We start from the raw sequence: 13,990 nt of genomic DNA, 5'->3' as shown, positions 1-13,990 counted from the left end.
CAAGAAAACTGAAGCGTTTATTATCTGACAGTTGTAGAGTGATGTTTTTGCTGAAGCGGAGTCAGAAGATTGCATGTTTCCTGACTCAGAACGGGTCAAAACAAGTTAAATTCTGATCTGCCCTTGCTATTGATTAAGCTGGTGCATCAAAGATGCTAGAAAATGGTCAAATGCATTTTTCCTTTATAATATTTATAGTCAAATACATTTTACCTTCCCCACTCTTGGGAGTCCTGTGTTCCACCATATTGACGAGTACATGGTCACAGAGCTATGGTGCTTTGTTCACTGTTAGTCTTTCTGTTTAAGAGATTTATAAACGGAAGGTTTTATGGTCATGAGAGGTATGTTTGTCAAATCTTTTCAGGTGTGACAGGACGGGGGAATAAACAGTTGTCTCTTTTGGCTGAAAAAGATTAGCTCTAATTTATGAACCTCTCCATCATAGCACGGGCCTTTTGGCTTTAAAGTGATCCTCACATGCTGGTTAACACATCCAGTAGTATTTGAAGTGACACAACATCAAGGTAAGATGGATGATGAAATTTGGGAGTCTGGATGATGTTTGAGTTCCTCTTCTAAGCAGCTGCTGTTTCTCATCTCCTAAACTGAATTAATCACCCAGTTCTGACGCTTGTTTGAAATCTCCGCCTTTGTTCTCGATGAGGTGGTGACACGTAAATGTGGAGCTGGTCCTTGCAGACGAAACAGTGACTGAAGTCTGACTTCAGCTTGAGTGAAAAGAGGTCAATGTGTTGAGCGGAAGCTCTGCAGGAGTTCGCTTTTTTAAATACGACTGCCAAGACTGATTAAACAGAATGAAGTGTTTCTCTTTTTATGTTTTGGAAAAGGCGAGAGTGTCAGTTTGGGTGCTGGAGCTAAACGGAATGCCTGTCTTTAAATGTGAAAACTAAAACACAAGTCAATCATCTGATATGCCCCAGATTCAGGGCCAAGGGCACAACATAAAGGACAGGCACAGGGTGGGGGTGGGGGTGGGGGTGGTGGTGTTACAAACAAGGTGATGTCGCTCAAAGCAACTAGACTGGATCATATGTCTTGAAACATGTGTCCTACCTGACTAGTCTTGATGGCTCGATGCCTCCCACCTAAACAAAGGAGAACATAGAATAAAAAAAAGAAATCAAAACTCTGTCCTTAACTAGTTAATTCACGCTCACTCTGGGAGGGAGATGAAGGAATTTGCTCTGGATGAAGCGAAACAAATGCAAATACTGTGTTGTGCCTACGTTTTAGCTTGGTATGAGGGAAAAGGCTTTATGACTAACATTAATAATGTTAGTCATTTCCATCACTTCAAGCAAACTGCAAAGTTAATCTTTTGAAAAAGAAATCAGGATTTTCTTTGTGACAATCTTTTCAGGTTGTCTGGTCACTATATATTGCCTCTGTGAATGTCTGAATGAGTTTGAGCATCGGAGATGGATGGACGACTAGTCGTGGCTGTGCTGCGTTCACCCATAGTCCTGAAGCAAATGTCACAGTGCAGAGGATAGATAGAGGATACGACCACCTTTTGCCTTTGAAGCTGCATCATTTCTTCTCAGTTTTTAAATCCTGTACGCATGTTGTTTCAAAACATCTTGGAGAAGCAAACACAGATCTTCATGTGAACGCGGACAGCCTTGAATGTGTTGGGACCAGGGGTCTGTGGGGGGAAACCATCACTTCCAGAAACTTGTGCATCAAGCCAGTCGGCCTCCTTTCTGCAAGTAGTACTTGACCGAGCATTATATTATACGTGCCTATAATGGCTGATCAACGGCTGCTAATTAAACTACAAAAAACAGTTAAAAAAACCCAAAAACAAGCATATGTACAAAAGGGATACTCATGTGAACAGCTGAGCTCCGTGATGAGATGTGTGTGTTGGTGTGTCTGTGCTGTCTGTCATCTCCAGGCTCTGGCACGACCTCCCATCCTGAGCTCCCTCAGGGACAGATGGACTCGCTGCTCTCCATCATCTCCAGCCAAAGAGAGAGGTTTCGCTCCCGCAACCAGGAGCTGGAAGCTGTGAGTCACCGTCCTACACACACACACACACACACACACACACACACACACACACACACACACACACACACTCTCTCTCTCTGTCTGTATTTCTGATTTTCATTAAAAAAAATCCTCAAATATTTCAATATATCTTTTGTGTGATAAATTGGATCAAATGTACTTTTCCCAGATGCGCCTGTGTACCCACACCTGTGTCTGGTAACAGAAAGTTCCTCTTGTGTGTGTGTTCTCCCTGCAGGAGAACCGCTCCATACAGCAGACCATGCAGGCCCTGCAGAATGAGCTGGACAGCCTGAGAGCCGACAACATCAAGCTCTACGAGAAAATCAAGTTCCTGCAGAGCTACGCAGGCAGAGTACGTCGCTTTGCGTTTGTATAAGTGAATCAGCTGTGTGTTTCTGATTACATCGTCGGTTTGGTGCAAAATGAAACCTGCACATATAAATGAAGATGTGCCTCCCTCCCGTTGTCTCTGTGCTGCAGGCTGGAGGAAGTGACGACACCGTGATGCGTTACTCCTCCCAGTACGAGGAGCGACTGGATCCATTCGCGTCCTTCAGCAAGAAGGTACGAGGTGCACACCCGCACGTCACACAAGATTTGATTTCAGCCTGACTCGCTCTAGTCACCCGCCATACAGAAAGACGGCTCAAAAAGAAAAGTTCAAACAATTATTGGCGGAACTTAATATCACATTGTGATCTCCTTTGGGCTGTAGTAGTTGGGCTACAGTATAAAAAACTGGAGTGAACAAAATTTACCATGAAAAAGTCTTTCACAGAGGTTTGATTCTCAAACATGAGGACTCTCTTAGTTTGAATAGATGTCGTTCAGCCGCCTGCAGCATTATAGAAAATAGAAATAGTTTTGCCCTTGCAGTTGTTAAGAAATGACTGTAGACTTCCTCACAGGAACAGATAAATCATGTTTGTATGTTGATGTGACGTACATTTGAAGGACACGTCTCATATATTTTGGAGCTTCAGTCTTGTTTGTTTCTCAGGAGCGTCAGCGTCGATACCTGAGCCTCAGCCCGTGGGACAAAGCCACCCTCAGCCTGGTAAAGAGCAAATTCACACCAATGACACCCTTTTGACGCGTGTGGTGACTCTAAATATGTGGTTTTCTTTATTTCTCAGGGACGTGTGATCCTCTCCAATAAGATGGCCAGGACCATTGCTTTCTTTTACACTCTGTTCCTCCATTGCTTGGTCTTCCTGGTGAGTTCACCTCAAGTACAAGAGAAAGAAAAAACATTTCAATGAGTGCCCAATAAAGGGTTAAAAGTAAAATTGACTTGTTAAGGGTTTTGGAGACGTTTCAGCACCCATGTGAAAGTCTTCATTATTCTCATGAAAGCTGAATGACTTTTTCATGTTGGTGGTTTCAGTTGTATTAGTAACGTGTTTCCTGAACGTGTCTCCTGGACTGTCCTCTCACCGGGGATTTATTTATTTTCAGGTGCTGTATAAAACCGCCTGGAGCGAAAGCATCGGCAGAGACTGCGCCGCCTTCTGTGCTAAAAAGTGAGCGCGAACCCTTTGGATGTCAGAAGTCACAGACGTCGCTTTGCGCCTGAGCTAAAAACAGATGATTCTCCTCTTCTCTTTCTCTCGCAGGTACTCCGACCACCTCCATCGTTTCCACGAGAACGACCCAAACCTTTAAGCTGGAGGAGACCGACATGAAACATTGGACGGCCTGCATAGATTAGCTCACCTCTCCACCAGGGGGCGCTTCAGAGCTTTTAATCAAAAAGCTGAGTGATATCAGGTTTTCTGACGTTGATCTCGAATCAGTCATCAATATAGTATAGCTATAAGTTCAGTCAAACTTGAGAGCTCTTCATATATAATCTTAGATTAACACAAGGGTGAAGGGGAATCAGTAATAATTTATGCCATAATAATAGTAGATGTGATCAGTGCTGCTTAAGCTCAGATTTAATGAAGGTTATTGTGTTTACTGTTCTGTACCAGAGGGACCACATAGTTTGGGTCTTGTTGAGACGTTTTGGGGGCAACTGGTGTTTTGAAAAGTTAAGAAATTCATTCAGTTAAGATTTAGTTGGTGTCAGTTTATTATTATTGGATTAACATAATTTGATTAAAGGGGGGGTAATGTGACATTGAATAATTTTTCTTTACAGTTTATTGAAGATGAGATTATATTGGCAGTTTGCTGTGTTGGGACAAAGGAAGCGGTTACAAGGTTGTTTTGATTTCATTTTGAGTTTCAGCTGACGTGAGATTGACGATCGTGGGTTATGGGTGTGGGGTAAGTAACGTTTTCAGTGATGTCTCCCTCGGGAATCACTGCGTTACTGTGATTTGCTTCCACAGAGTTTGATCTGATGATGGAGCCTTGAGGCATTAATGGTTACTGAGTCTGTTTTCCCTATAATCTGAATTACTGTGCATGTTTACCTGCTTTATTCTTCCCTTTCTGCCATTGCGGATACATACCTAATAAATACTATGCAGTCCATTGTGTCATGTTTTTATTTCATATATAGGGAGCCCTGGAAAGGAACATGGGTGGAAATAAATTCAAAGTTGAGTTGTGGTGATTTGATGTCCAAATTTTCCTATTTTTGCCCATCTTCCCTCCCGGTGTTGCTACGTTTTCATAATGAGTTGTGTGTGTGGTAATGAAAAGAGCAAGGTTAACACATGCTTCCATCCATTTAGATATGTGTGAAGAGCATGTTCCTGCAGACTGAAGGACACGTCATAAGAACCGGCTAACTGGTCGTGATGCGTTTGAGCACGTTTACTCCTGTAGGGCTTTTCTATAAGTACATTGGCTTTTTTCCACAATCCAAACACATGCTTGTTAGGTTAATTGCCGTCTCTGTGTGTGTGTGTGTGTGTGTGTGTGTGTGTGTGTGTGTGTGTGTGTGTGTGTGTGTGTGTGTGTGTGTGTGTGTGTGTGTGTGTGTGTGTGTGTTCGTTTGTCAGCTCTGATTGACTGTTGTGATGGTACACTGCCCTTCACCCAGTGTTTGCTGCGCTCTACACTCCAGCCTCCATGACCCCGTGTTGGAGAAAGAAGATAGATGTTGAGCTGAGCGCATATTTAAGTGCAGCTCTTGATAATTTGACCTTGTGTTATTTATAGCTCCCAACAGGATGATGATAATGGTTCAAAGGAGGGAATATCTTTGAATTGGACTAAATCTCTTATCAGACAAATGCCAACATATATATGTATAGACTGTACAGATGTCTTCAAACACAAATAGTTGCTCTTATTCATACTAAGGGTGAGATAGAAAACAACATTGACCAGGTCTCGAGCGGAGTGTTGAGGATGTGGCCTCATTTTTCTCCACCTGCCTCTGTTCTCCTCTGTGGACGTGTGCAGGTCGGTTCCTATTGATGCCGCGTGTCGTCCTGATGGGTTTGCTGTAATTTGTTCATGTTCTGTTTGATGTCCGATCCAAACTCGACCGTGATGGATGTGCAGAGCGCAGAGTCGATGCCTGCCGTGTAGATCTGGATCTGCAGCTCTGAGGTGAACTGAACTGTCCAAGATGTTGTTGGCTTTTATGGTGACTGTGATTCTGTCACTTCAGTTTTGAATGTCATAAAAATACATTTATTACATTATTACTCTTGACCAACTGTTCAAAATGCTATATTTTTTCTCATTGATATTATTTTGCTTTGATTATAAGTATGCCAGCCTCAGGCCCTGATTAACCCTTTATAGAGCACCATTAAGCCACCAAGGGTCAAACGCATATATTTTGACGATGGGAGGAAACTTGACCTCACACACACACACACACACACACACACACACACACACACACACACACACACACACACACACACACACACACACACTGTATTGAAGGCCTCCAAACCTGGAATCACACTTTGGATTTTCTCCCTGTGAGGCAAAAGAGTGCCACGTTTCACTTCACCATTTGTGCCACTTAAATATAAGTACCAATATCAAATTTTTAAAACAAATGGGTTCAAGCTGGAAGAGTGAAGCCCTTATTAGATGTTGGAGACATTAGATATTTTGTCTGTAATGAGCCGGTGATGGAGGGGGAAAAGACGAATGTAGTCTGATACAGAGCACCCAGGGGTCTGTTTAGCAACTGGTCGTGCTTCACTCGTGTCTGCACGGAGACACACACACACACACACACACACACACACACACACACAAGCACACACAGTGGAAGTGGATTTGCTGATCAGTGACTTGAGCTTCAGAAGTCTCACTGAAGGCTGCCTGCATCTGAGCATGACTGAATTAGACTGCATTATTCATGAGAGGCCTCCTTTTAAAGAGCACCACGGCTCACGGCCATTAAAGCCTAACGAGACCAGCAGACCACAGATATGCCCCCCGCCCCCCCAACCACCAGCACCCCCCACCCCCCTCATCCTCCTCCACTTTGCCCTCTGTCTGAAGCCCCATTTTGCTTATCAATCAGAGCAGAGACGCTGAGCCATTTCAGCACAATTACAGCCTCATTCTGCCCTCCAGAGCGCCGTTCACCTTTAACCCCAAAATCTGATGCTCACGGCTTTTATTTCCCCTCCATCTCCTCTCGCTCATGCCCATCACTCTTTCCTCTCCGCTCCTCCTGCTGCCCATCACCAGCACCATAAATATTAACAGCCTCCATCTGTGGAATAACAAAGGTCTTAAGTAAGCCTAATGGCCTCGTGTTATTTTTACTGTGCTGGTCATTTCACTCGGACTGATCCTCGCTCTGAGGGCTTTCATCTCAATGATGGCTCAGCGTTTTAGATTTTGCCGCGTCATGCCACGTTTCAAACCAGCAAATGTCATGTTGCAGTGAGGGAAAACTGACCCCAGAAGTAAAGATTAGTGTATATTATTCAGTGGTGTCATTTCTATCACAGCTTCAGCAGGGAGGACAGTAAAGTTCTGTTTTATTAGTATGAATTATTGAGCTGACTCTTCTGACTGTCCTCCCTCTCGGTCTGTCTCTGTTTTCCATATTCCCTGTTTGAAAAAAAAGGCCTTCCCAACATCTCCTCCGGTGTCCTTTAAACAGTCCTAATAGCACATTTAGACGGACGTAGAGCTTCCTCCAGCAAAACGTTTAATAATTCATTAATCAAATGATCTTTTTTCCATGTATCAGTTCCTCGTCTCGCCCATAAAATGTTTGAAGTTTCTGAAAAGCCAAAGTGAAGACGGCTGATGAGGCATTTAACAAGGACACACAGGTCATGCATATTTTATAGCTTCAATTCTTTGAATGCGATTGCTTTCTGTATGTAGGCCAGTGTAAATTCAAGCAAATCATATTTTTCCCCAAGTTGTTTTGTCGGTCTCTAAAATGTGCTTTGTTGCTGACGACGTCCACAAAAATTAAACGTTTGCTTCTACACACCTGCAAATGTGCTGATGTCTGTCAGAAATATGTAAATATGCTATGTAAATGGAATCATAAGTCACTATTATCTAAAGCGATTTAAATCATCAAAACAACCATCGCCAATATCCACTTTATATATAATGTCTAATTGAGGATAATCAGTTCATCACTGGGTCATTTCAACCTGAAGGATATTTACAATCACCTCAAATGCTGGTTTTCCGACTGTGTGGGAAAACCGGAGTACTCCGAGTAAGTCTGGAGGGACCACCAATACTCGAACCTGGGATATTTTCAGTGTAAAGTGAGAGTGCGAACCCCCACAACACAGTTTGGCCTCAATTTGATTCAATCCATCATTACCACCATCTTCTAGTTCCGCTTCATTGAAGCTCTGGTTGTCGGAGGAACTCAGGAAGTCTGGAGGTCATTTCTCTGCAGCATTTATTTCTTCAGCAAATCTTTTTTTTTTTTTTTCATAAAGAAATCATAAAATGAAACTATTATGTTAAAACGCACACTTGTTTGTCTTGTCTTATAAGTGTAACAACCGGTAATGTATGTATTGTCAATGAACGAGTCCAGGGTGAATCCTGCTTTTGTTCATTGTCAGGTGGGGATTTGTGATCCTCCACAGCTCCAAGTGGGATAAAGTGGAGATGGATGGATGAAAGTTGTGTGCGGATCTTTGGCTCTCTCTCCAGCTTTGGATCTTTATGAGATAAAATCGTCTGAAAACAAACGGATGAAGAGTTTTCAGTGGAGCTGCGGCTCAGTGCCGGTGTGAGTGAGAGGAACTGTGTGAACTCTCTCCATGAATCCCGCTTCAGCTTGGCAGGTAAGGCGTTTCTCCTCTCTCCGATGCTGCTCCCATTCAGGGGCATCATCTTCATTCACTTCTCTGCGGCTGTGAAAATCTCATTCAGTGCTTCCATTGAACAAACACACCATTCAGGATTTTCCCTCCTTTGTGTCGCCGAGCAGCTCAGACCATAAACTGCTGAAGACTGTTGCATAGATACAAAGAGTGTGTAGGAGTGTGTCTGTGTGAAAGAGGGAGGATTGCTGTGTGTGTGTGTGTGTGTGTGTGTGTGTGTGTGTGTGTGTGTGTGTGTGTGTGTGTGTGTGTGTGTGTGTGTGTGTGTGTGTGTGTGTGTGTGTGTGTGTGTGTGTGTGTGTGTGTGTGTGTGTGTGTGTGTGTGTGTGTGTGTGTGTGTGTGTGTGTGTGTGTGTGACTTTAGAGGTGTCATTCATTTTTATTTAAGAAGAAAAAAAAAATCATTAACATCTCAACCTTTGATAATTCCCTCTGGGAAGGCCTCGATCTGCTTCCTTGCTTTCATCCTTCCCTCTGTCTGCAGGAAACTGGTTCACCACCCCTTTATATCACCCTCACCTCCCCCATCCCCTCACGAGTGTTGCTATGGAAACAGGTCTCCTCTGTCAGGTGGCTCCATGCTGAACCCCGTGCCCGCCTCTCCTCTCTGATTTGCTCCGACATCGTCTGGCTGATTCACTCGGCCACGTGATGTCGGAGCAGCCTGTCCGGATGACAAATAGCTGGAGCGGATCTCTCTTGTGACCCCAGCGACCAGCCCGCCTCTCCAGTCTCCTCCCCACACAGCTTTCATCCCACCTCATGTGGTTACCATGATGAGAAGGGACAGGTGGAGCAGGATCTTCGTTATTCTCAAACAAAACTGGCAATTGTGTTGTCATTATTGAGAGAGAAAAAAAAGAAGCTGAATAACATCTTCAGATAATAGAATTCATGACTCCAAATTACCTCCATTGATCTGGTTGGTTGAACCCCCTGGATTGTTTTTATTGTCTTAAAAGACACACATAGCATTGGCACACATACCAGCCCAATAACTCCATGACACATTGTCATAACTACTTATTACTGACATACTATCGCTGTGAAAATTGAGTGAAACTTATCCTGATAAAAAGCTCATATCTGAGATCTGATAGAAAGTCATTCACCTTGTAAAATGGATCTATACCACTCTGAACATCCTCATTTAGCTCTTCTAGTCATTTATTTGAGTTTATTCTGATTGTATTGAGCATTCTCAGTCTTCACAGTGTGGGTGTAATCATTAGTATTTTTACCTCACAGCAAGATCAGTTCTGGTCTGAGTGCATTTCTGAGTGTCGTTTGTATGTTTTCTCTGTGCATTTTTTATAATTTTTTTCCTCAGAGTACTTCCTTACATGCATGTTGGATTAGTTGGTGATCATGTATGGTTGTGTGTGTTACTGTCTTCATTCTGAGATGATGGACTGCCGACTGTCCTGGTCTGATCTATGATATGAGAGAAAATTGAAGAATGAAATGTGCAATCCCACCTCAAAGGCAACGTCTCACAATTTAAGTGCTGATCAAAAAGATTGGAAATGTCAAAAAAAAAAAAAAAAGGGCTAAAATAAGTCTGAGGGTCAAAAACACTTCTTGATCTTTAAACATTTTTGTTTAGCTGCTTCATAAAAATGAACTGAAACTCCCTAAAGTTGAGTGTTAGTGGTTAATATACTATGTGAGCTGCATTAGTGGTGTTGTGCTCACTGGCCTTATGGTATTGATATGATAAATGAATGATATGTATTATTATTAAACTCTAACAATTTGTCATATTCAGTGTTTTGGTTTTAAAATCCTGACTGGTTATTAAATAAACATGTAAAATGTGTTTCTTGTTATTTACTCAAAAGGATGTTTCCCTCTGCAGGAGTTGTGCTGACTAATATCAGATAATACCTGCGTGTATTTTCTTTCCATTGAAAAGATTATTGACAGACGCTCTGCAGCACATGATTAACTGAAGTGATTTCCCTCATGTTATTGTTGTTTCCTTGCTTTGTGGACAGATAGTGGCCGTGACGGCGTCATCACAACATCAGGAGATACGACGCTCAGGTACAGGATGACACTGACACACACACACACACACACACACACACACACACACACACACACACACACACACACACACACACACACACACACACACACACACACAGTGACATTTCACCAGCGGGTTATCCAACGTCTCACTGAGGTGACAGTTGGTGTGACTCAGACTTGTGATTGTGTGCGACGAGATCTGACGTCACGCCACAATCCCACCACACAAACTGAAAAAGTGAGGCAGATGTTTCTTAACGGGAGTGCTTGTGGGCATGATTCATATTTTCATTTCACCTCGGCTGAATGCTGAAATAGCAGATAAGACAGGAGGTTTTAACTGGACTCCAGGTTTTACTTTGTTGTCATGATTTTGAACCTTTTCCGTAAAAGTGAGTTTAAAAGTTTTACCATTATTTTATTGCTATAGTGGCCATTTGAAAAACTTTTCCAACGTTTCAACTATCAACCTCTTATAAACCACTATTGTTTCTTTTGTTTAGGTTTTTATTTGCATCCATCCAATCCAGTCAATCTATTGCATAATGTCAGTAAAATGTTTCTCTTTGTGTTCAAGTGAAGAGGAATAAGTAGAAGGAAAATAATTTAATTGAATCATGACACAAAACATTAAGCGTGGAAGCATATTCTCAACATAATCATTTTTTACTGATGTAGAATCTATTTAACTTGATCTCTCGGCTCATATCTCAGTGTTAAATTGAATAATTAGAAATGAATGAAATTGAGGTTTTGAACCAGTAAATTTGTTGTCGTGAGGTGACGGTGCTACCCACTGCTCCACTTACTTTCCTGCCCTCAGATTGCGTTTTATGTTGTTCTCCATTCTGTTATATGTAGTTTGCTAAATTACTGGTTAGAGGGTAAAACACCAGGTCATAACTGCATTTTTGTTGTTGTTCAGTTGTTGCTATTAGTATTTCAGTCACTATGTGCCACATTGTTTTATGAGCAGGCAAAACACAACACGCAGAAATAAACGGCGAGACGTTGAGAAACAGCATTAGCATTAAATCTCTACTGGAGGTATGTGAAGGAAGGCCTGCAGATGTCAAGCTGCGTTTTTCAGACTTTTTCCGAATTTTGCCATCACTTAAAGGTTATTATTTTATCTTATAGCCCCTGAGCTAAAATGAGACGTGACTTCTTCAAAGTTTTTCCGCAGCGCACATCAGCAACATGTTTTCCAGGTCAGAAGACAGTGAGGGGCAGTTTCTTATTAAAGCCTGCTGACACATTGATCCTCAAACAGCCCCAGGAGGCCAATCTCCATCTCCACCACTTCACATGCTTTCACAGCGAATCAACTCAGGAGCATCTCTGTTTTTATTCCCTTTTGTCTTTCTCCCTGCCGCCCGCGTTTCACCCCTCTGAAGTCTAAATATGGCACAAACAGGATTTGACCTCCCGATCAATGACGCCCACCGAGGAGTCCACGTTGGTGTGAACTGTTGTGTTACGGGTCCTCGGCACTGAAGACTGGCGTGAGCTAAAAGGACGTGTGAGAAAATCGAGATCTTCTGCAGTGAAATGAGAGGAAATTGAAGGAAACACAGCGATAATGCCTTGATTTGGTTAGAGGGCTTTGGATATGAAAGAGAAGGGACACACACACACACACACAGATGTGGTGCAGCGGTGGGATCTGCCGTGAACGAGCAGGAGGTTGAGGCGGCCGCTGCCTTCGAGGCCTCTGTCGATTCGTCCTTCCGGCAGGAAGTGTTTGAGGATCAATACGAGGCGAGGGTCTCTGGAGTGAGACGCCCTCACTCAGCACAGGTCTCTCTTTGTTTTGTTATGCCGCTCTGTGCTCTGTTCTGGGGCTGAAGTCGGAATGATAAGCTTCAAGATTTGTGTCGTCATCAGTGAAACAGTCATCGCTGCTTATGAAACAACGTCACTGATGTCACACCTCTGATATTACCCTTTTCATTGAACTGTTTGTTCTTCATTTGTGTACCTCGGGCCTACTTTGTGTTGGTGAAATGACCTTTAACATGATAATGTTAATGTGTAATCGGGGGCGTTTGTGGAGAGATGTTTCACTGTCTGAAAACTGCCTGACGTTGACTAGAATCATAACATCTATCAATGTGTATGTATCAACAAATAGTATGGATTCATGTTGGCTCAGACTAGGCCTGGCTGTGCAACTTAAGGTTAAGTTTAAACTTCTTAGAGATTTGTAGAATATTATTTTTTTTTCTTTAGAACATTTTCTTCTTTTTTTTCATTTTTAAGTTCTCAATTTAAGAATATGAGAACACTTTATAACCAAAATCAAGTTGTAGTAATATTCACGTTTTCATGAAAACTTCTTGTTACAAGTTTAGTCATGGCAGTTAAACTCTGATTGTCTTTCCATTATTCCTTTCTTTCTTTGTTTCAATGTTTTTCTTTAGTCTTTCTTTTCTTCTTTCCATATCTATCACCCATTAAGCGTTTGACTCACAAATAACCTTTTTTACCACAATACTGCCACTTCATCAGTCACATATATTTTTTGTGGAACTTTCAAACACCTTGTTTATAACCCAAAACTCCTCATGTTTCACAGTAAAAACCCTTGAAATCATCAAACCAATGCATAGTGACACAAAGCCCGATCATCCGCTTTAATGTTCTTACACTCTAATGTTTACAGGAATATTAAAGCCGATTCCAAGAAACATTTCACTGCACACAACACAAATCTGCCGACACTTTAATCTCGTTCTTTTGTTCAATCACTTATCAACTGCTAATCATTGCATTTAATCGCTTCCCAAAGAGTTCAGAGATCCGAGTTCTTGTGGCAGTTTTAGGAGGAAACATTGAGTTCAGGTTTTGACCTTCCAGAGCAGCTCGTCCTCCTTATGCCACCTGTTTTGACCAGATTATGATTTCAGCCCCTCACCATACGGAGTCAATCGGCTCACGGGGGATTATAATTAAGGTACGCAGAGCTAAAGTCTTTCTGTCACTCACTCCGGAGTATACATCACTGAGCCACGCGGAAGGTCTGGAGGGACCAAACAACATGAGAACAAAGACAATGGCAATGCTTTTAGGGTATTTTTTGGAACTTTTCATCAATCAAATGCATTTTAAAAGGGAAAAATAACTTCGGAAACTAAATAAAGCTTTAAGAGGGCAATGCTCCCATTGTCTGTGTCTCTTTGTGTACATTATCAGGCCCAAACAAAAGTAAGTGTCCATCTGTGATTTTGAAGGATATTTCTATATTTGAGGGCATCAAAGTCAATAGAATTACACCATTACATGCCAGTTATTTAATTAAACTTCCTGTAAAGTGGTGTAAAATAACCTAAATCACAAGTGGTCCACTATTTCTCGTTAAAATTGTTTAGATGTTCATATCGTATTGAGTACTACTGGGCAACTACACAATGTGTTATTACAAAAAAAGTATTCACTTTTCACATTTTTTTGATAAATGCATCAATCAGGTGCAAAATAACCACAGAGAAGTTTAAAAGCTGCCACAGATAGATAGAAAAAGTCCTAGTGGAGACTTAAACCTAGAGGAAAGAGTCACAAAATGAGCATTAAAATACAATATAAATACAAATAAATGTAAATGCAAATATAAATGTCTATGAAGACACAAACAGCCACACATTTGCAACACAGTGCCGCAAATTGAC

General features: G+C 42.0%; 1 protein-coding gene across 3 annotated transcripts in view; it reads left to right on the top strand.

The window, feature by feature from the left end:
- Positions 1 to 4,522, top strand: part of cux1b (cut-like homeobox 1b) — a 66,978-nt gene extending 62,456 nt beyond the window's left edge. For all 3 annotated transcript variants that reach the window (XM_080459365.1, XM_080459364.1, XM_080459366.1), the window contains 7 exons: positions 1,922 to 2,034; positions 2,276 to 2,392; positions 2,521 to 2,604; positions 3,041 to 3,097; positions 3,177 to 3,257; positions 3,499 to 3,563; positions 3,657 to 4,522. In XM_080459365.1, the coding sequence (XP_080315491.1) occupies positions 1,922 to 2,034; positions 2,276 to 2,392; positions 2,521 to 2,604; positions 3,041 to 3,097; positions 3,177 to 3,257; positions 3,499 to 3,563; positions 3,657 to 3,705 (566 nt within the window). In that variant the 3' untranslated portion in view covers positions 3,706 to 4,522. The remainder of the gene's footprint in view (positions 1 to 1,921; positions 2,035 to 2,275; positions 2,393 to 2,520; positions 2,605 to 3,040; positions 3,098 to 3,176; positions 3,258 to 3,498; positions 3,564 to 3,656) is intronic.
- The last annotated feature ends 9,468 nt before the right edge of the window (positions 4,523 to 13,990 follow it).

The sequence above is a fragment of the Lipophrys pholis genome, assembly GCF_963383615.2.
Source record: "Lipophrys pholis genome assembly, chromosome: 3".
NCBI lineage: Eukaryota > Metazoa > Chordata > Actinopteri > Blenniiformes > Blenniidae > Lipophrys > Lipophrys pholis.
Note: the sequence above shows the minus strand (reverse complement) of the source record. Positions and strands in the feature narration are given on the sequence as shown.